Below are 21,974 nucleotides of genomic sequence, written 5' to 3'. Positions count from 1 at the left end.
GTTCAGACGTAATGTAGGTATGTCCAGATATATACATACCACTTTGAATAAAACCAATTATAAAATAAACAAAAAAACTAAAAAAATAACACTCCCTTCCGTGTTTAACGAGTAAATATATTGTCTGTTTCATTCAGTGTGAATATACAGAAAGTTATAATTATGTTCAACCATTACCTTGATTCATTTTAGCAGATCACAATCAATAGATGTTAGTGACAAAGTTAATTCAGAGGAGTAATATGTTAACAATAGTTAAAATGTTTAACCGAAATATAATAAAATAAAACTGGACATTACCTATTTCCACCTCTAATTTTTTTCTGGAATTTCCTTGCAATGCTTCTGTTACTTTTTCACCACCAGCTGTATTTTTCTGGATAGCTTGCCCTCTTTCCAAACAAGTTTCTTTCGACTCTGATCTTTTCAAAAATCCACCATCGTCACTTTCCAATCCATTATCCGGTCTTTGATTAGACGCAAAAGCTATTGGCAATCCTGTTTCAAGGAGATTATTTTGGGAACCTCTCCTTGTATAGTTTGGTACTTGTTCTTGGTGTTGAAATCCACTACCTGAAAAGCAAATTGTACTTTATAAAAGTAAAGGATATGCTTTTAATACCAGTGCGGGTCTATATTAATAAAAAAAACATCTCAGCACAAAAATAAAACTAAATTATAAGGCGTAAACAAATCTAGAAGAAATACAAATTTAAATATACTTTTAGAAACTATTAAAAAAAATTGGTTGAAATTTTAAATATTTAAATTTTCAGTGCCCCACGTTGGGCGCCATATTTATATTAGTATTAGCAGTTACAAAAAAAATGTTTATGAGAATTTTTTTTAGAAATATACAGGGTCCGGCAATAGTGCGTCGGGCATCTGTAGCCCCTAGAATAAAAAACTTGAGAATTTTGTTTAAGTGCAAATCTAAAGTATGTACCAGGATGTATTTCAGGAAAATATTTTAACTTCTATAGGGTGGCTCAAAAAAGTGTGAGTGGACCTGGATGAATTTTTTTAAATGGAACACCCTGTATATTATTGCATTTTTGGCTTCCTTTCAGATCACTTTACATAACTCTAAGATATGAATAAATACATTTCGATAGTTTCAGAGATATTAAAAAATAAATGAAAAATATATATTTTTCAGCCCTTCTTATAAAAAAATATTAGAAATACAAGAACTGTTCTGAAATCAAAACTATACTAAGTATTTACTTTAGATGGTCTGTACTTACTTTGCTATAAATATGAAAATCTTAAATTATACAGTATGTTCAAAATTCTACGCCAAACTTTCTAAAATATAAAATAATTTTTCTTCGTTTTTTTTTAAATAGAACACCCTGTATATTATTTTTTCAATAGATGGAGAATTAAAAAATGAACATTTTTTGTATTTAGAGTATTTCAAAATTTTTAACGGTTTCGCAGATATTTGCGGTTTTATATTTCATATGGCATTTTCTACAGTAAATTTTTATCAAAGCCACCCAATGATTTTTCTCTCGTATTTTACCATTGAAAGCGCCATATGAAATAATACTGCGTGTATCTGCGAAACTGCTAAAAATTTTGAAATACTCTAAATACAAAAAATGTTCATCTTTAAACTCTCCATTTAATAAAAAAATAATATACAGCGTGTTCCATTTAAAAAAACAAAGAAAAATTATTTTATATTTTAGAAAGTTTGGCGTTGAATATTGAACATCCTGTATGATTTACGATTACCATATTTATAGCAAAGTAAGAACAGACCTTCTAAAGTAAATACCTCATATAGTTTTGATTTCAGAACAGATCTTGTATTTTTAATAATTTTTTTAAGAAGGGCTGAAAAATATATATTTTTGATTTATTTTTTAATATCTCAGAAACTATCGAAATATATTTATTTATATCTTAGGGTTATGTAAAGTGATCTGAAAGGAAGCCAAAAATGCAATAATATACAGGGTGTTCCATTTTAAAAAAAATCATCCAGGTCCACTCACACTTTTTTGAGCCGCTCTATAGAAGTTAAAATATTTTCCTGAAATACATCCTGGTACATACTTTAGGTTTGCACTTAAACAAAATTCTCAAGTTTTTTATTCTAGGAGCTACAGATGTCCGACGCACTATTGCCGGACCCTGTATATATGAACTACTAATGGTATGCATCGGTCCTGTTCGCCGGTGGGCCCCAATGGGTTGTAGATTGAGGATAACAAAAAAATACTTACGTCTTTATAATCTTTTTCGGCGCAATCCAGTTTTACAAAAATTTTCTGAAACTGATAGTTGAAAACTAATAAACCAAACTTAGAAGATTAATGTTACTTTTTTTGAGGAATTATAAAGATAAAACGATGAGACAAACTAATAATTAAGTCTAACGAAATGTAAAATAGAACAATTCAAAGATATTGAACAGATGAATTTACAAATTTTTAATTTGTAAAATGAATTTTAAATACCTATGGTCGAAATATGCATTGTTTTGAATAGTTCTTATTAACTATTACGTATAATATCTGGCAATCTTGGTACAAAAATTTGGGGACTTTGGTTGTATTAAATATTAAATTAAATTAAATAAAAATTGTTATATTAAAAATTAAAAAAATATATCAAAAGAAGACAGCTTTCTACAACACATTTTATATAATAATTTCTAAATAACTTACAGAGGGCAATACCTTAGAACAGGTCTACAAGTTCAAATATTTGGGGTCCTGGATAGTTAACACTTTGAACAACGACGTGGAAATAAAAACCAGACTAGAACAAGCGGGATGTGCATTTTTAAAAATGAAGAACGTTTTCCAGAACCCCAGATTGGACCTTGAGTTGGGAATTAGGCTCGTTAAGTGTTATGTTTGGTCAATCCTATTACACGGAGCAGAAACATGGATACTGAAAGTTCAACAGATGAATCGCCTCGAATCGTTAGAAACATGGATATATCGAAGCATAACCAACATGACATACAGGCCAGAGACATCGATTTGTGACGTCACCGCACTAGTCGGGCTTTTGTATTGTGCCATATGGTACTGCATATAGTTTTTGCATAAATAATAGTATTTATTGATAGTTTTGCCAGATATAAATATGAAAAATATTATACAGAAAGGTATTAAAAAATAATATTAACATTATATCGCGTTAAAGTAATTGAATAGCATTAAAATTTAGATCTAAAGCACGAATATTAATATGAAATAAACTACAGCATAAGATGAACAAAATAAAATCTAGATAATAAAAAGCGTGTCCTAAAATTGTGTTAGCGAGTATTTAGCAACTAGTAATAATATACCTGTGATAAAAAGTTTCCAAATATTAAAAAATTTGAAAACTATACGTTTATCGACGAAGTTAAGAAAATGTATTGTATATGATAACGACAGAATACATTTTAAAGTTTAATTAAAAATAATTGTAAAAATTTGCCTAACATATCTAAAAAATGTGGATATCAGATAGAATTAACTAAAAACATTAAGTAATTTGTAGTTCGATGTTCATCATGTAACCATCTCCATAAATCGTCAATAAAAAGATAAAGATATTATTTTTTTTATATAAAATACTGAAATAAAGTACAAATTTATTTAATTTCTTTAAAATATATTGCCATTTCATAATAATAATAATATATATTTCATAATAATAGTAATACTTTTCAAAATTTATTTCATCCTGAATTTCCAAATCTTGTTTTCTTTCATCGGGACGTTTTCTCTTTATGGGAACATGCACAGAGGGTCCATAAGAGGGTTGATTTGGAAAAATTGTAGGCACAGTATGTTCTGTAGATTTTGGACGTGACCTAGTTACAGTTAATATTGTTGGGAAAGAGAATGTAGACAGATCCTGAGGACTTATTATAATTGCTGCTACAAGGCACAGACACAGAACAATGTCGCGGAATTTTTTATTTCACAAAGTAAAAATAAAGAAACGAAAACTGTTTTACATAAAAATACACGTCACTTACGTTGGTTTAACATTATACACTAACACTAACGCTATTAATTATGTTTTTATATAAATTCCACAACTTTTTCCTAGCCCGGACACACAGCCGGCATCGCCGGTGTTACTATAATTTTTACCGAAAGTATGTTTTTTTTCGCGGGTACGATGTTATGAATCGGATCTAGATAGTTCACTATTCACTCGAAATTATTTAGTATAATTTTATTAGCATAGAAACGAGTAATAAACACAGATTTGTTGCGAAACTAATGAAAACAATTGGTTTGTTTACGACTACTAGGCCTTGAATATGACGTTAGCCACGATCGAAGTATGCTTAAAATTCCATGGACAGCCCATATCACACATACCGAAGTCTACAACAGAATAGGCAGAGAATGAGAATTGCTCAATATAATAAAAATAAGAAAAACATCATACTTAGGACATATATTGAGAAATAAAAAATACCACGTCTTACAATTGATAGTTAAGGGTAAGATTGAAGGAAAGAGAGGTCTTGGCAAGAAGAAACTATCTTGGTTGAGAAACGTCAGAAACTGGACTCACCTAACTTTTGAAGAACTCATAAGGAAAGCCGAGAATCGTGAAGATTTTACCAATGTGATCGCCAACCTCCACGAAAGAGACGGCAAGAAGAAAAAAGAAAAAGAAGAAAGAGAAGAAAATATCTTACCCATATTATTGCTTCTGACTTCATCATCCAAAAGTAACTGAGGATGTGAAGATGTTCTTCTAGCTTCAAAACTACCTCGTTTCAAGTTATCTCTTTCCAATTGTTGAGCGCTACGCCTCTCAAAAGCTGCCAAGACAGCTTGCCTGTCTTTTGGAATTTCATTACCAATTGGTAGCTGAAATATTTTATTACAACGTTAAAAACCAAATGTATGGATAAGTTATAAAATATGTATACACTTACTGGTCGATTATTTTGGATTTGTCTGAATCTCTGATCAACTATACTTTGAGGCTCCTGAACAACTCTATGTGGGGATCTCATTATAGCTCCACTGCCATAATTCTGATAAGTCATTTGTTCTTCATATCTGGTAGCTAGTATTTCCTGAGACCTACCAAAAATTTTCTTAGCTAATTAATTTTATACATCTGTTTGAATATTTTTGACAAGTTGAGTCAATTACGTCTAGAGACTGACCTCACCAAAATTATCACCGATTGTCAATCCCCAGCCGTCCTTGACGCCATTTTTTTCGATCATACGGTATTAGATTATTACTAAACATACAATATATTCACTAGAATTAACTAAAATTCCATTTACCTTGCTTGCATTAACTGTGAATACTGATGAGGCGATCTTGGTTTGGCTTGAGCTTGCTGCTGAGCCATCATATGTTGCTGAAGAATGTGCTGGTTATAGTGATGTTGATTAACAGGCTGTCCATAATCTGTTAAATAATTATATTAGATACATTATTAATCAAAAAAATGCTAGTAGTAATAGTTGGCAATTCTTGTCAGTAAACAATCTATTTTATTATCTGATTTTCTTGATAATTCACTTTTTATTTATTTAAACATGATTCTTTTACCTTGGATATTTGGAGTTTTTTCTTTGCCGCCATCTTCTAGTATTTGGGATCTTCGCAGTTCTTGCATAGAATTGTTAAGGCTTGTTTTTTCAGTTTTACAATCATCTTTCTTAAATTTTCCAGAAATAATGTCCTTGATAGCATGATAGGTCTTGGTTACACCCCTAAAATTAATCATAAATAATTATATTATCTAATTAATATTAGAAATTTATTAAGACATAGATCTGGCAGCGTTACGTTCAGTAAAAAAACAAGGAAATATTCTAAAAAAATGAGATAAACTAGCAGCTCTAAAAACATTTCTAAATCAAACAGAAAAAAATCAACATATTTTTTGGCGAAAACAATTCAAAAATATATGTAATCAATTAAAATATTCGCACCCTGTATATTCGTAAACATTTACCTTGCATTAGCTGATTTATCTATATCGGTTTTAGTAGCAATGGATTGTTGCAGGGAAATTTGTGAATTTTGTTCTTCTGGAACTTTTTGTTGATATGGAGATTTCGTGGAATCCCAAGCGTTTTGTTTAGATGCACTGTTGCCATATATGTCCGGTGCAACGTTGTACGGTTGTCTGTAAGCTGTACTTTCTGCTGATTGTGACACGGATTGAGTCAATCCAGGGTGAGTCTGTAAGAAGAAATATATTCAGTATTCATTTCTGTATTACAGATACAGAAAGTAATCCATTTTTAAATTACACAGGGTATATCAGTAAATTAGAGTTTTTAAAAATAGTTTTGTCAGTATACAGAGTGATTCAAATTTACTTTCAAACTAAAGTTGTATATATTGATAAATTTTCTGCACCTTCTAAAGTAATAAAATACCCAATCATTTGTATTTTTTAATTGTAAATATTTTATAATAGTGTTTTTTGCAAGGTATACTGAAATATATTATTTTGCATAGTATATACGAGGTGAATCTAAACTTGATGATTTATTTTTACTCACTATTTTAAAAGAAACATGATAAAGGGTAAATTCAATAATTAAAGGGTGCGCCCTGTATATTTGCGAAAATATTGTAAAAATGTGTGCATCCATTGCCTGTATGTTACACAAAAAAGATTGGAATGAAATTCTCAAATATAGAACTTAATATGGAACTTTTTCTTAACACTAGGCCATCCTGTATCACAACGTATATATTAAAATAATATTCTTCAATTTCTTCAAATCTAACACATACTGAAAACACTCACCTACAATTTCTCAAAAAACCAAAATAAAATAAATAAGAAAAATAGTTATAAAAATCATAACGCAAAAATACAGGGTGGGGTGGTCCGAACTGTATTCCGGAAACTTCGGCAGCATATTCTGCAGATAAAAATATGTAAAAAAGTTCATATAAATGTATGTCCTAAAACGCTTAGTTTCGAAGATACAGGGTGTAGAAGTTTCATTTTTATTTCGATTTTCTCCAAATAATTTCTGAAGTAACATATTTGGATGAAAATTAGTGTCTGGGAGTTTTTTGATATGAGAAATCTGATTTTGATGTCAATATGACTCCTACTTGTAGAGGGCGTCACCTACATATTTTTTAACTGGTTTGAAGAGTAATAACTTTTTATCCGTACCTGTATAAAACTACTAAGTAAAAAAATATACATTTATGGAGTTTTTTACGTAAAAAAGGTCTCTTGGTAAAAATCGCTACGAGTAATGGTTCTCAAGATATTTGGAATCGAAATTATCAATACCTATCATCATTGACATAATTAAACATGTTGACCGAATAGTAATTAGACTGAGATCATAAATTTGAAATGTTTTTGTGCCAAAATATCAACAGAAATTGTACTCAATCAAATAAATATCATCATTTTTTCGCAAACAAATTTATGATTAATTTAAAAAAATATAAATTTCACAAATTTATTATTTCAATCAAATAACTATCTATACTCAACGTGTTTATTTTATGTCAATTATGACATGTATTGACTATTTACATTCTAAATATTTTGATAACGGTTGCTCGTAGCGATTTTTACCAAGAGACCTTTTTTACGTAGAAAACTCCATTCACTCAGTAGTTTTATACAGGTACGGACGAAAAGTTATTACTCTTCATAGCAATTAAAACACATGTAGGTGGCGCCCCCTACAAATAGTAGTCATATTGACATCAAAATCAAAATTCTCCTATCAAAAAACACCTAGACACCAATTTTCATCTAAATATTAACGTTACTTAATAAATTATTTGGAAAAAATCGAAATAAAAATGAAACTTCACCACCCTGTATCTCCGAAACTAAGCATTTTAGGACATACATTTATACGAACTTTTTCATTTATTTTTATCTGCAGAATATGCTGCCTAAGTTTCCGGAATACAGTTCGGGCCACCCTGTATATGAAAATATTTTTAAAATTGTCTGAATATTTTATAAAAAAAATTGGTGTCAAAATCTCAAATAGTAAACTTAATATATTAACATATACCCTGTATATTAAAAAAATATTCCTGTACATTTTAACACTTACTGAACTGGAATGATTCAAAGCAAACTCTACCATTTCACTGTTTCAACCACTAACTCAACAATGTTTCAAAAAACCACAATAAAATCGTTAAAATAAATAAGAAGAATAATTAAAAAAATCCTAACGCTATAACTATACGAAGACGACTGAATGAAGAATACCTAACTGACTAGCCAGTCTTAAGTTTGATGGCCTCCTGAGGCCTTTGTGTTCCTTCGAATGTGGATTGTTTGGCTGTGAAACACGCCAGCCACATCCTGCATATTTACATCCTCTTTAGTATTCCGCACGGCACATCGGCATGTAGAAAAAAAGATTCGGTTTTTAATGACAAACCCAACGTAGCTGTAACGATACAGTTCGAGCTCATTGAGAATAAACATTATGTATCTCGTGTGTTCTCACGTCATATTTCTTCAGTTTTATACCGGAAGGAGCGAATAATTATGTAGTTGGGCGGTTGCATTAGGTTTGCGCAGATATACCTACCTACTGTGCATTATGTGATATTATACAGGATATACAGGGTGGTCGAAATTGGTCTGTTTTGGCAGAAAAAAACTAGTGATGGGATCACTAGTTTTCACGAAATTTCGCTCGAGTACTCGATTATTGAAATAACCGACATCGCTCGATTATGAACGGGCGATGCAAGTGATGCGAGTGAGTGGATCGAGGCAGGGCCAGTCAACTGAGATATACGACCTTGAACGATCTGTTTTTGGGGTAGTAATTTCCTGGGGCGCTAGATGGCGTATTTTTATTTTAATTTTTCTAGTTGCCTAACAATTGCGTACAAAATTGTTTTTTGCCTAATAGGCCTATTAATTATGTTCTGTCATTGTTCTGTATGTCAAATCAGTTTTCCGTTTCCGGCTTCCTCCTTCCTCTTCAGTTGTATTTTGCAATTGAATGGAGATGTGCGTTTCGCTGTTTTCTGGTTGTTTGGCTGTGTTTTTTTGTAATCTTCATTTTACAATCGTGATTTTGTATTTTTGAATTTTTTTGAACTTTGTTTTGTGTTTGATTTTTAAGATCTTTATTAAAGGTAAGGTTTAAGTTAAAGGTCTTTGATTTATCTAACAATTTTATTTAATAATCCGAGAAAGTGAGGTGAGGTAACCTAACCAAGTCCAAATATTCGTGAATTTTATTTTTTAACAATGTAATATTTACAATGTCATATATTTTTACAAAAAAAAATTGATCAACTCCATATTTTTGTACATAAACTCCACAATGTGATATTACACAATTGTTCAAGTACATATGTAAAAAATACACGTAAATAAAACATTGTTTCTAATGGACGTCACTTTCTCTTTGTATTCCAACGATATTTGTTATGTGTTCTTAAATCTGGTACTAAAATAAATATTATACTTTTTAATCTGTTGTTTTATTTGTTTGTAAAATGTTTCATGGTATAATTTTCTGTAAATTAAAATAAATTATTTATTGTAGGTTTTTATGCACATAAAATGATATAAGCAAACCATTTAACACTTTACAATAGTTTAACCTGGTTTAACCTTTATATATAAATCCTTGTTTTTTTACCATTTGACTTGTTTGCCAACTTGGGACCAATCAGATGACTACACTTTATTTTGTAGAAATCTGATTGGCTCTAACTGGCGAACAAGTCAATACGTCTTGCTTAAAAATAAATTGCATCTATTTAAATTTGCCGCCACCTTTGTTACTATCCTGGGTGGCTAGATGGCGCCACTTGAATATACAGATTACAGATTTCTTTACAAATTTGAAACCGTTTTGAAACTAAAAAATGCATGGGAGTTAGCGTTCTTCTTTAGTGTGTTCTGTGGATCGAGGTACAGGGATATAGCGGTCATAAATAGAAAAAAATACATTAATAAGTAATTTGTAGCCCAGCTGCTTTATTTATGGCGAAAAGAACAATATCTATATATTTTTATAATTTTAATTTACGCCCCTTCTTTAAAGGGTGAACGTGGGGGATGGGTTTTGGGAAATGTTTGGATTGGGCGAGCAAGTGAAAGGTGAAAGAGATAAGTTTATAAATTCTTTAAAAATCACTTCTTGTATCACTAGCTGTTTGTTTAGACCTTTCTTAATAAAAACAATCAAGTTCCCCCGTGATAAAATAAAATAACAAGATACTAATTTAACAATGGGATCCAAAAAATATATTATATGCGTGCAGACGAAGAAGTGTTTATAATTTAATTAAAGTTTGTAAAAAAGTTTCATTTTGTAAATCAAGTAATATCCATACTTAAAAGAAACTTTAAACAATACTAAAATAAACCTGAAGTACCTATAAAATTAAAAAAATATACATTTCACAAAGCAAAAAAACTAAACCACCATTACAACTCTGAACGTAAAAGTAGAAAATAATATTTATGTAAGAAAACATATTCTCAACCAACTCAGTAATATCTTCTATAAAATGAGTTCTTTGGCTTCATCATCCAGCTCTAAACATTCACTTTTTTTCCACATATGCCGAAATGCAGCCAAATAAGGGTCAGAGGATATCAGGAGACAATTAAAAACATCTTGATTCGTGGCATACTATTTTCGACTATTGTCTTTTCTGAAAAAACGTAACTTAAAATTGTGTTGCGGTCTATTGAGAAACACGGACTACTTCAAATAAATATATCGCATGAATAGGCAGAATTCGGCAGACCATTTTTTGTTTATAAACAAATACATTCATCAAGCAATATTATTTGCGATAAGAGGAAACGTCAATAAGCGTCGATAGTATTTTTTTGGTATTTTGAAAACTATAAAAATATGGATAAAAACGACGTTTAAAAAAACATAAAAAAATAATACATAATAATAATTTCAGAACTTTCTTAGTAATAGTCCAAAAGTAGAGAAAACCTTTTCTTTAAAATATAAAAAATAATATTCATCTCGGGTTTGTTAAAGCCTCCAGGAATATTTAGATACTTATTTGCTATCACTAAGCGAAAAAGACAATTAAATGTGATGGGTTTAAAAAAAAAACACGGTTACAAATTTTATTCAAAACATTTGTTGTTGTTTTTCTTTAAACCAATGCTACTACTATTCAAAAAGTTTAACAGTGTGTCATATAGTTTAATTTTTCCAAAATCACTTATGGCCGCTCTTAAACATATGCAAGAGCCACTGTGCGATCCTAGAATGAAATAAATTAAATCCAATTTTAATGTGACATACTCGATAAAAAGCCGAGCGAATTTTCTAAATACATTGCAGGTAGCAAATTTATACAACGCCGTATATACAGGGTATTCCAGAAATAAGTGCAAGTATTTTAAGGAGTGGTAGATCTCAATAAAAGAAACATATTTTCTCTTTATCGTTTTTCAAATAAGTCCAAAATAACGGAGTTATTTTACTTTGAAAATTTCCAAAAAAAAATATTTTTTGCTAAAATGTTGAGAACCACTGGATCTTTTCTGGATTTTCTTTCTTGTAAATTTAATCTAATATCTATGTTGCCATATTATCAAGAGATTATGTTTTTTAACTTAAAACTAAAAAAATTTCTAAAAATTTTTTTCGCGAAAAAAAACTCGTAGGCGTGTTTCTGGGGTTGAACAGTACTACCAGTTAAAATACTTGCACTTATTTCTGGGCTCCCTATATGTTTACCCGTTGCGTATCTGAGAGACGCCTACATCGACAATGCTTTGAAATAAACTAAATCATGCGAATCGCTCGCTGCTTGCTACTTGCCATTCATCACCGAAAGAATATGTGCCCTGTGCACGCAACTTACTGCTTGGCGCTTGGCGTTAACGAGTACTTACAACAAGCGCCGGGTGAAAAACTTTATTTTTAAATACGAGTGATATTTCGCTCGAGCGATCACTCGGTTATTGCAGTCGCTTGAAACTCGAGTACTGGATTATTGAAATTAATCGTTTTTCCCATCACTAAAAAAAACCTATTTCCTGACTAGATAGAGCAAAACTGACATAGATGTCATGGGCTCGATTTCTCAGATACGTTTAATGGCGTAAACCGCCTGTTGATATTTTCACTGCCAACTGAGATACGGCGTCTTTTTGCCAATTTTTTACCATTTTGAAAATTATCCAAAACTTTTTTATTTCGCGGAATAATAAAATTCTGTAAAAATGTTCTTAAGGCACTTTTTTAAGCACAATCCAGTGGCGTAGTCAGTTTTTTTCTATGCTTGCTCTTTTTGTCAGAAATAATAAAAAAATTAATTTTTTCAATGGAAATCATAGTTGGCTATGAACTTAAAAAAATGCTGGCGTTTTACCTTTTCCAACGATCTAAAGTTATGGGCATCTACTTCTAAGAATGAGAGAAAAATGAGGTTTTTGATCTTTATATCGAAGCGGGCCTTGATTTTATGCTGACCTAGTTGCCTAATTATTTTTTGTCACAATTTAATATTCTATATTATTATTTACTTGCATAATTAAAGACTTTTGAAAAGGTAAATTAACATTCTATATTAGTATTAGTAATTACAATTAAAATTGATACAATAAAAAAAGAAAAACATATATTTTTTGATTGACGAATATAGTTTACTAAAAAAATCATAAAATATGTTCAAGCTGAGCACGTTGTTGAACACACAATAAACATTTTTTGCGCACAGAGTTACAACGATTTATTAGGCGAACTAGTGTAATAAGTCCAAAAACTTGCCTGGTAGCCTTCTGCAATTCTTCTCTCGTCCCAATTGTTCTTCCCTTTAATTTGTGTTTTAATTTCCCCCGTAAAAAAAATGGAAAGGAGTTAAATCACAGGACCTAGCAGGTTAAGATATCCCCTTGTTCTAATCCAATTCTCTTTAAATTCTCCATTTAATAGTTCAGTTGTAATCCTGGCGTTTTAATTGGTAATACTAATATAGAATGTTGATTTACCTTTTGAAGAGTCTTTAATTATGCAGATAAATAATAATATAGAATATTAAATTGTGAAAAAAAAATAATTAGGCAACTTCAACGCTTCGATACAAAGATAAAAAACTTAATATTTCTCTTATTCTTAGAAATAAATACGCATAAATTTATATCGTTGGAAAGGGTTAAAGGCCAGCATTTTTTTAAGTTCATAGTCAACTATGATTTCCATTTAAAAAAAATATATTTTTTATTATTTCTGACAAAAAAAGTAAGCATAGAAAAAACTGCATACGCCACTGGATTGTGCTTAAAAAGTGCCTTAAGAACGTTTTTACAGAATTTTATTACTCCGCGAAATACAAAAGTTATGGGCAATTTTCCAAATGGTAAAAAATTCAAAAAGACTCCATATCTCAGTTGGCAGTGAAAATATCAACAGGCCGTTTACGCCATTAAACGTATACATTATATTATTTACACCACATTTACGCCATTTACGCCATTAACATCTATGTCGGTTTTGCTCTATCTAGCCAGGAAATAGTTTTTCTCTGTTAAAACAGACCAATTTCGACCACCCTGTACAGCGGCGGCGGCGTAGCGTGACGTCAATACAAGGGATGTAATAAGTAACTGGAATTAACATTTTACCAACACAATAAAGTTTTTTCTTTTTTTGAAGTGAAACTTCTTTTCGCGCGATGGGAGTAAAAATTTAAGGCACTTCACGGCCTTGACAGACGATCTAGCGAGAAAAAAAGTTTTAAGGATCGCACGATCGCAATAGCAAATACATTTGATTTAAAGCTAAGAAAATAATTATAATAAACTTGATAATGTACCTGATGTGTACTAATATCCTCTGGCTGTGTGCTCGGAAGTAAATTTTCATGCATCGATAGGTTTGTAGCTTCTGAATAACGGTCTAGGTAAAGCATCTAGCTCATTTTCTAGCTCAGAATTAGTAGGTATTATTAGAGTTAAGCAACTCGCATTTTGGGCACCCAAATCCCAATAATCGCGTCCACATTTCGACCAAGGTGGAACTTTGGAAAAGCTAACTGGGACAGGTTTTCTAAAGATCGAGATAAATGTCTAGACTGGATCCCACCAAAGAGTAAAAACTACACCAGATTCGTGGGAGCAATCATAGGCACCGCTAAAAAGTGTATCCCAAGAGGCTTTCGTAAGGAATACACATCCCTAGATGGTCACAAAATAGCGACGAGCTTTATCAAAACTTCCTCGAAACAGGTGATGAAGAAATAGCAGATGAACTTCTGCACAGCCTTGATGCAGCAAGACAACAAAAGTGGACAGAAACCGTAGAAAGCTTGAATTTCCAGACCTCAAGACCATGCGGTTCTGGCATGGTCACTTCTTAGAAAACTAGGGAGTGGATCACGTATACAAAGGTCCAAAGCAACTATCTCGCCAAACGCAGTAGCATCTCATATAGTAGCAACGTCCAGAGCACCAAAGGACAAAGATCACACAATAAAAGTTAAACGAGAACTTGGACACCTAAAAACCTCAGTTAAAGAAACAGAATACTCTCGACCTTTTACGGCAGATGAAATATCCACATAAATTCAAGATCTTAAGCCCGGAAAGGCTCCCGGATTTGATAACATCAGTCCTGAATGTCTAATACACTGCGGAAAATTTGCGATCAAATGGCTGGCGGAATTTTTCACCGACATACTTCGAACTGGAAATCTACCCAAAGAATTTAAAAGATCCAAAATCTCCAAAAGCTATTTTGAAACCAGGCACCACCAGTGGACTCACCTAAAACCTACAGACCCACTGCTATCTGTAAGTTACAAACTGCTCGAACGCCTCATATATAACCGAATAAGCCAAAAAATCTTTGACGAAATCCCAATAGAACAGGTTGGTTTCAGACCGAAACGAAGTTGTGTTGACTAAGTTCTTTCGCTTACCACACACATAGAAGCAGAGTTCCAAAGAAAACAAAAAACAGTGGCTGCCTTCATCGACCTGTCAGCAGCTTATGACACGGTGTGGCGAGAAGGCATAATATATAAGTTTCTGCGAATTATTCCGTGCAAAGTAACAGCACGACTGCTTGACAACATGCTGAACGACAGAATATTCCAAGTCGTAATGGGATCTGACACAAGCTCTCCAAAGAAACCAAAGAACGGTCTACCTCAAGGAGCGGTGCTCGCACCGCTTTTGTTCAGCTTATACATCTCAGATATGCCCGAAACCAGGTCAACAAAACATGGGTACGCCGACGATTGGGGACTTACTATAAGATGCGGCTCATTCGAAGAAGCAGAGGAAATTTTGACGGCTGATCTCGAGAAGTTAGGGAAATATTTCCGGAAATGGAGACTCCAACCAAACGCTAACAAAACAGAAGTATCGTGCTTTCACCTGAATAACAAACTTGCAAATAGGGAACTCATTTATCAAAAACAGCAGATAAACTGAAAACAAGAAACCACATAATATAAAAATTGTACGATACATCTTGGGGCGCTTCAGCATCTACTCTACGCTCGTCAGCTCTGGGTCTCGTCTACTCAGCTGCCGAATACTGTGCTCCGGTATGGCTCAATAGTCCACATGTCCACAAAATAGACGCACAGCTCAATAATACAATCAGAATGGCCGCTGAGGTTATTAAATCCACACCCACAGAATGGCTTCCATCAGTACTGAGTCACATCCCACCCCCAAGTCTGCGCCGCATACTCTGTACAGGGTGGGTCCAATTCGACACTTTTAAATGGAAACACCCTTTTCTATAGGAGATAGACGAAAACTAATATCGGTGTCTGGAGCTCAATTTTCATCAAAAACATGATGGTGAAAACCGCACATCAATATCTGTTACCGTTTCGGAGTTACGGGGTGTTTTTCAAAAATGTGCATTTTTAACAAATTGCTGTGACTTTTTTACTATGGAAAATTTTGTATTTCTATGAAAACATTTCCAAAGCACTTTTTTACGTAGAATTTAATGGTTTAAGTACAATTTTTTTAAAATTAATAATTTAAGAGTTATCAACAGAAAAATTGATTTTTTATATGGGACACCCTCTATATTTTTAATTAACTGAAAAAAATTTAAAATTACCTTTCCAAAAATATAGCACACTTGATATTTTGTTATAATCCCCTTCGAAATACAGGATTTTTAAAAGTTCGCCACTTTAAACTAGTAGGCTTTGGACCACTTATTGATGATATGCCCTTAATGGAACTCGAAAACATATTTTTCCAACAAGACGACGCACCGCCTCTGAACGCTGAAGTTATCAGCAAATTTTTGCAGCCAATTTCAAGAATAATTGAATAGCTAACCAAGATCCCAGCCGTTGGCCGTTGAGGCCGCCTGACTTAGCGCCCATGGATCTAATCCTATGGATATATTTGCGGAAGAATAAAGGTTCCTTATTCTTCCGTATAATCTAGACAAGAATTAGAAATACTTAGCAGGTATGAGAGGGTATCTTTCACCCCCACTGAATTAATGAATTCCGCGAGAAATGTTCAAAAACTGTCCCGTCTGTCCATAACAGAAGACGGTCGATATGTCGAACATCTGTAGCAAAATCTCATGTCTTGGTTTGCTATTTATTTTTATTGTTATTAGATATAGTTTAAATGTGTTGATGTTGGTTAAATATACTTTAAATTGTTATAAAATTCTGCATCTCTCATAGCAAATATTATTTTCGTTTTAATTGATGCCCACAGCTATAATTTTTTTTGCATTACAGTCGGTGCCGTTCAAAGCCTACTTATTTAAAGCGGGTGAATTTTTATATACTCTATATCTCGAAGAGGAATCGAGCAAAATATCAAGTGTGTTATATTTTTGGAAAGGTAATTTTAAATTCTTTTCAATAAATTAAAAATATACAGGGTGTCCCATATAAAAAATCATTTTTTTTTGTTGATAATTCTTAAATTATTAATTTTACAAAAATTATACTTAAACCATTAAATTCTACGTAAAAAGGTGCTTTGGAAATGTTTTCATAAAAATACAAAATTTTCCATAGCAAAAAAGTTACAGCGATTTGTTAAAAATGCATATTTTTGAAAAACACCTCGTAACTCCGAAACAGTAACAGATATCGATATGCGGTTTTCACCATCATGTTTTTGACAAAAATTGAGCTCCAGACACCGATATTAGTTTTTGTCTATCTCTTATAGAAAAGGGTGTTTCCATTTAAAAGCGTCGAATTTGACCCACCCTGTACAGAGAGTTTAACAAGATATTGGACAACAGAGAACTACCGATCCATACAGACATCGAGGATGCTAACCACAACCGCCTTCGATCCAGAAAACTACCCACCAAGACCGCACTAAATGCAGTTGAAGACGACTGGAACATCACCGACGCTTGGTATCAGGAATGGACGTCGAAACAAAACAGTGACATGACATGCATCAGCAACTCACCACCAGGTTTCGACTTACCAAGAAAAACCTGGTGCACGCTAAACAGAATTAGAACGCAGCATGGCAGATGCCTATACCTGACACAAATGGGGCAAGAGTCCAAGCCCCTCCTGCGAGTGCGACAAAAATCAAACCATCAAACATATCGTGGAGGAATGTCCTGAAACGGTTTATAACGGCAGACCAGAAGATTTCCTGTTGGCAACTCCAGAATCAATAGATTATATAAATTTGTTAAATGTTCGTTTGTAATTTTTTTTCTTTTTGTCATATACGTACTTTGTGTCTTAATATGCCATGCACGAAATAAAAACTCGCATTTTCATTGGAGAACATTGTCATATTTATTTCAAACCAATAACCAACGAGAATAGTCGTATAATTTGACAAAATGACTGTAAATCACTATAAATACGAATTGATGACTAGGTTCAATTTTTTTTCTCAAAAATAACTCAAAGTTACGTGAATCCCTTCGAATTTTACCTCAGGTAATGAAGTGATAGAAATGTTTTTTTTTGTTTTTAAATTTCAAATCATAATCATATATACCTTAAGGGCAGTTCATTTTAAAGAAAATAGACGTAGATTACTAGGCGCATTACATTTAAGCTTAAAGTATAACTTAATCGTTTTTTAATGATAGAGCATGTTCTCCTAAGAACATAAACAACTAATAGACTTTGTAGATTCTCACAGTTTATTTCTTTCGCCAGTGATTAAGATGTATGATACATGAAATGCATCTTCAGTTAAAATTAGAGTTTTTATTAAAAGAGCATTACAGAAGAAAAAGTTACACAGAAAATTAAAATGACCTTTTCTGTTTACTAGTTCGTTAGTTTTACATTACTTTAATTTTTGCTAAATTTATTTTGAGATCTACTACTTTATTACTGGCTTTATTTATATTTACTGTTAACACAATATACTATATTATTATACTATTTATATAGGTGTATTAGCGTGTACCCGCGATTTCGTTCGCGTCGAATTAATCATTTGTAAGAATTTCCATTAACATACAAACTAGATCAAATTTTCTAACATTTATGTCAGCATGAGAAAAAACAATATGGCGATATTATTACATATATAACTTGGTAATATTTGAGGGGTAGTTTCATTTCGTTGGAATTTGACTTTCGAAAAATCCGTTTGCCAAAAATAAGCTTTTTACGTCAAGCAGTTTAAGCAGAATCGTGGTTAATCAGTTACCCAACTTTTACAACACCTGTATGATTTTTTTAAAAAAATTCAAAATATGTTAAAAAACAAAATAAATTATGCGTGCTTGGTTTTCCCGAAAGACTAACCGTTTTTAAAATAACAAATATTGTAATATTTGAGAGGCGTTTTCACCCTTTTGGAATTTGAGATTCGAGAAACCCCTCCTTATCGAACCCCTACACCCCACAGTCAATCCGTTTGCCAAAAATCAGCTTTAAACGTGAAGGAGTTTAAGCAGATTCGTGATTACTCAATGGTCATATTTTATGAAACACCCTGTATAAATGTTTAAAAAATCTTAAAATATGTAAAACAACAAAATAAAATATACATGTTTCAGAGTTTTTCCGAAAAACTCACCGGTTTCACCCCCTTAGAATTCGAGTTTCGAAAAATCCCTTCTTATCGAACGTCTACACCCTAAAGTCAATCCGTTTCCCAAATATCAGCTTTTTACGTCAAGCGCTTTAAGCAGGATCGTGATTAATCAATGACCAGATTTTTCGAAACATCCTGTATACATTTTTAAAAAATCTTAAAATATGTAAAAAACAAGATAAAATATACGTGTTTAAGCGTTTTTTCGGAAACTTCACCGTTTTTTAAATAAAAAATATTGTAATATTTGAGGGGTGGTTTCACCCCCTTGGAACTGGAATTTCGAAAAATTCCTCCTTATCGAACCTCTACACCCTAGAATCAACCTGTATGCTAAAATTGAGTTTCTTACGTTGAGTGGTTTGAGCAAGATCGTGATTAATCAGTGAGTCAGTCACTTAAGCATTTTGTATATTGGTATAGATTTCACAAAAGAAATAATAAATACCTGGTCTGGTAGAATCTGATGAGACTGCATTTGTACTTGTGTCCAGGCTGCCATCTGTTTGGAGGGTATATCAGGCGCAATTATAGCTTTTTTCGGCTTCTTTCTCAATTCTTGCAAAATGGGAAACTTGGAGTTCTTGTCAATATTGGAGATGATAACTTCTCTCACGATCTGGAAAAAAAGTAATGACATTTTTTTTAAAGGTTACTATTATTAGATTTGGATTAACACAAATTAATAAAATTACCCTTACCACATCAAAGAGACCGAAATCGACCCTACAGAACTGTGCTAACAATAGAAAGACAAGTCAGTGGCGCACATGTTTTTTTTAGAAAAATATAGTGATAATAGTGGTCTCATATACGTGTATATGAGTCATCACTAGAATAACTGGTGAATCTTACTTAATGATTTTTTTTTTTTTTTTTTTTTTTTTTTTCACAGCCTAAAGCCGGTTTTAGCACTAAGTCGGGATAATTCTTATCAACGACCTAATCGCGGTTCAACACAGTGCGAACGATAGAACAGGTAGAAAGAATTGTGGACTTCTGCATGGTAGAGATGATTCTTTCCAGGTTGTGAAGTTGGAGTTTTTTAAGGCTTTGAACAAGGTTTACGTCTACTAGGCCGTTACAGGTAAATATTATTGGTAATATAAAAGTCTTGCTCAAATCGTATATAGCTTTTAGTTCTTGCGCCAGTGCTTCATATTTTGTGTTTTTCTCTTTTCTTGCATTTTTAATATTTTCGTCTAGTGGTATTGTGATATCCAGCAGGTAAGCATGTTTTTGTTTTTAATAGAAGACTACTATATCAGGTCTATTATGCTGCACAGTACGATCTGTGATGATGTCAGTATCCCAGTATACTTTTACGTTTTCGTTTTCTACTATTTTTTCAGGTAAGTATCGGTAGTAGGGTGTAATTTCATTTAAAATATTTTCTTTTTTACAGATTTCTTGGTGTAGAATACCAGCCACCCGGTTGTGCCTGTCCAGATAATGCCGCGGTGCAAGATAGGTACATCCAGAGCAGATGTGTTGAATTGTTTCCGGAAAGGCATTGCATAGTCGGCATCTGTCATTAGGTAAGTCCTTTTTGGCTATTATTTTTAGAAAATTTTTAGTTGGTATTTGCTGGTCTTGTATAGCTATAATAAATCCTTCGGTCTCAGCTCTGAGCTCTCCATCTCTGAGAAAACGTAATGACAGATTTCGGTCAACGTCTGGGTTATATAAGTTGGATGGATATCTTCCGTGCAAGGCTTTCCCTTTCCACTCTTCGATTTACTTCGATGATTATTATTAATTTATTATTTTATTATTAATTTATTATTATTATTAATTAATGAATTAAGAATCACTTACAGTAAATTTTTCTCTCAAAATTTCATTCGAGTTGCCAAAAGAACTGTAATAAATTGAAAAAAAATGAAGACTTTAACCGTTTCTAGCTACAAAACAAAGCAGAATAATTGACCCTATGTTGATACAAAAAATAAATATTATTGTGCGGACCCGTGTGGACTCGGCATAACCTTAACTAACTAATATGTCCGGCCCCCATATGACCTTAATATCGCATTAAAGAATAGACACCGTAATGATTCATTTGAACGTTCGAGAACAATCGAGTTCTACTGGAATAGAGGAGTGCATACGAGAACATTATAAACCTTCTCTATGCACTTAATAATCTAACGCCAAACGGATTATTCGAGAACTGTTTAGCTGTGGGTATATAATAGGGTGGGTCGAAAAACCCATTTTTTATTATTGCTGGAGGGATAGTGATAAAAACTTGTCTTACCGGATTAGAAATCTATGTTCAAAAGATGGGCAACATCGAATAAAATTTAAAAAAAAACAACGCCAAAAAACTTTTCGATATTTGTGCCTGCAAATGTTCCACTTTTCAAAGCTGTAAACGTCCAAAAGAACGTAAGGTACCTGAAATTGAGTGGCCATTCATTATTGATCAAAGAAATAACTGGAAAATGGTGATTGGGGCGGTGGATCATGTAATGACTCAAAAACTACAAAAGTAAAAGAGAGAGGTAAACTACAAAAGTAAAGGCTCATCTTCGAGCCTTGGAACTACAACAACAGATGACAGCGACGAAGAGTTTGAATGCCCCAAATCTGTGAAATCTAAGCAAGCCAAACTTGATATTGATAAACCATCATCGCAAATGAGTTCGTCTAGAATTTTCAAAAGTCTAGGGTTCCAAATTAGGCAAAGAGCCGTACTTTAATAACAATATGCTATATAGACGCAGCTTTACAGCCATTTACAGATTTTTGAGGTTAAAAGGGCGCAGCTAGAATTGATCGTAGATCATCCATTTTTTTTTCATGTGTTACTTAGAACACCTAGTCATATTTATTTACTACCCTGAGCTTCTTTTATGTTTATAAAAAAATACCCCTTTTGAGGGGGAGGGGGGCGGCCAAATGTTGACTGACAATGTTCAGTTTTTTTGTACAGTTTTCCTAATATGCGAAACAATTATCCTTACGAG

The 21,974-nt window shown here is 32.5% G+C and overlaps 1 protein-coding gene across 3 annotated transcripts in view; it reads right to left on the bottom strand.

Moving 5' to 3' along the window:
- The window catches only part of LOC115875852, a 49,974-nt gene that overhangs the window by 12,298 nt on the left and 15,702 nt on the right, over nucleotides 1–21,974 (bottom strand). For all 3 annotated transcript variants that reach the window (XM_030891385.1, XM_030891387.1, XM_030891386.1), the window contains exons 3-9: nucleotides 19,451–19,621; nucleotides 5,962–6,191; nucleotides 5,553–5,716; nucleotides 5,282–5,408; nucleotides 4,919–5,069; nucleotides 4,676–4,850; nucleotides 301–573 (exon numbers count right to left, since the gene is read on the bottom strand). In XM_030891385.1, the coding sequence (XP_030747245.1) occupies nucleotides 301–573; nucleotides 4,676–4,850; nucleotides 4,919–5,069; nucleotides 5,282–5,408; nucleotides 5,553–5,716; nucleotides 5,962–6,191; nucleotides 19,451–19,621 (1,291 nt within the window). The remainder of the gene's footprint in view (nucleotides 1–300; nucleotides 574–4,675; nucleotides 4,851–4,918; nucleotides 5,070–5,281; nucleotides 5,409–5,552; nucleotides 5,717–5,961; nucleotides 6,192–19,450; nucleotides 19,622–21,974) is intronic.

This window comes from Sitophilus oryzae, unplaced genomic scaffold, assembly GCF_002938485.1.
Source record: "Sitophilus oryzae breed Bouriz unplaced genomic scaffold, Soryzae_2.0 scaffold_1396_pilon_pilon, whole genome shotgun sequence".
Lineage (NCBI taxonomy): Eukaryota > Metazoa > Arthropoda > Insecta > Coleoptera > Curculionidae > Sitophilus > Sitophilus oryzae.
Note: the sequence above shows the minus strand (reverse complement) of the source record. Positions and strands in the feature narration are given on the sequence as shown.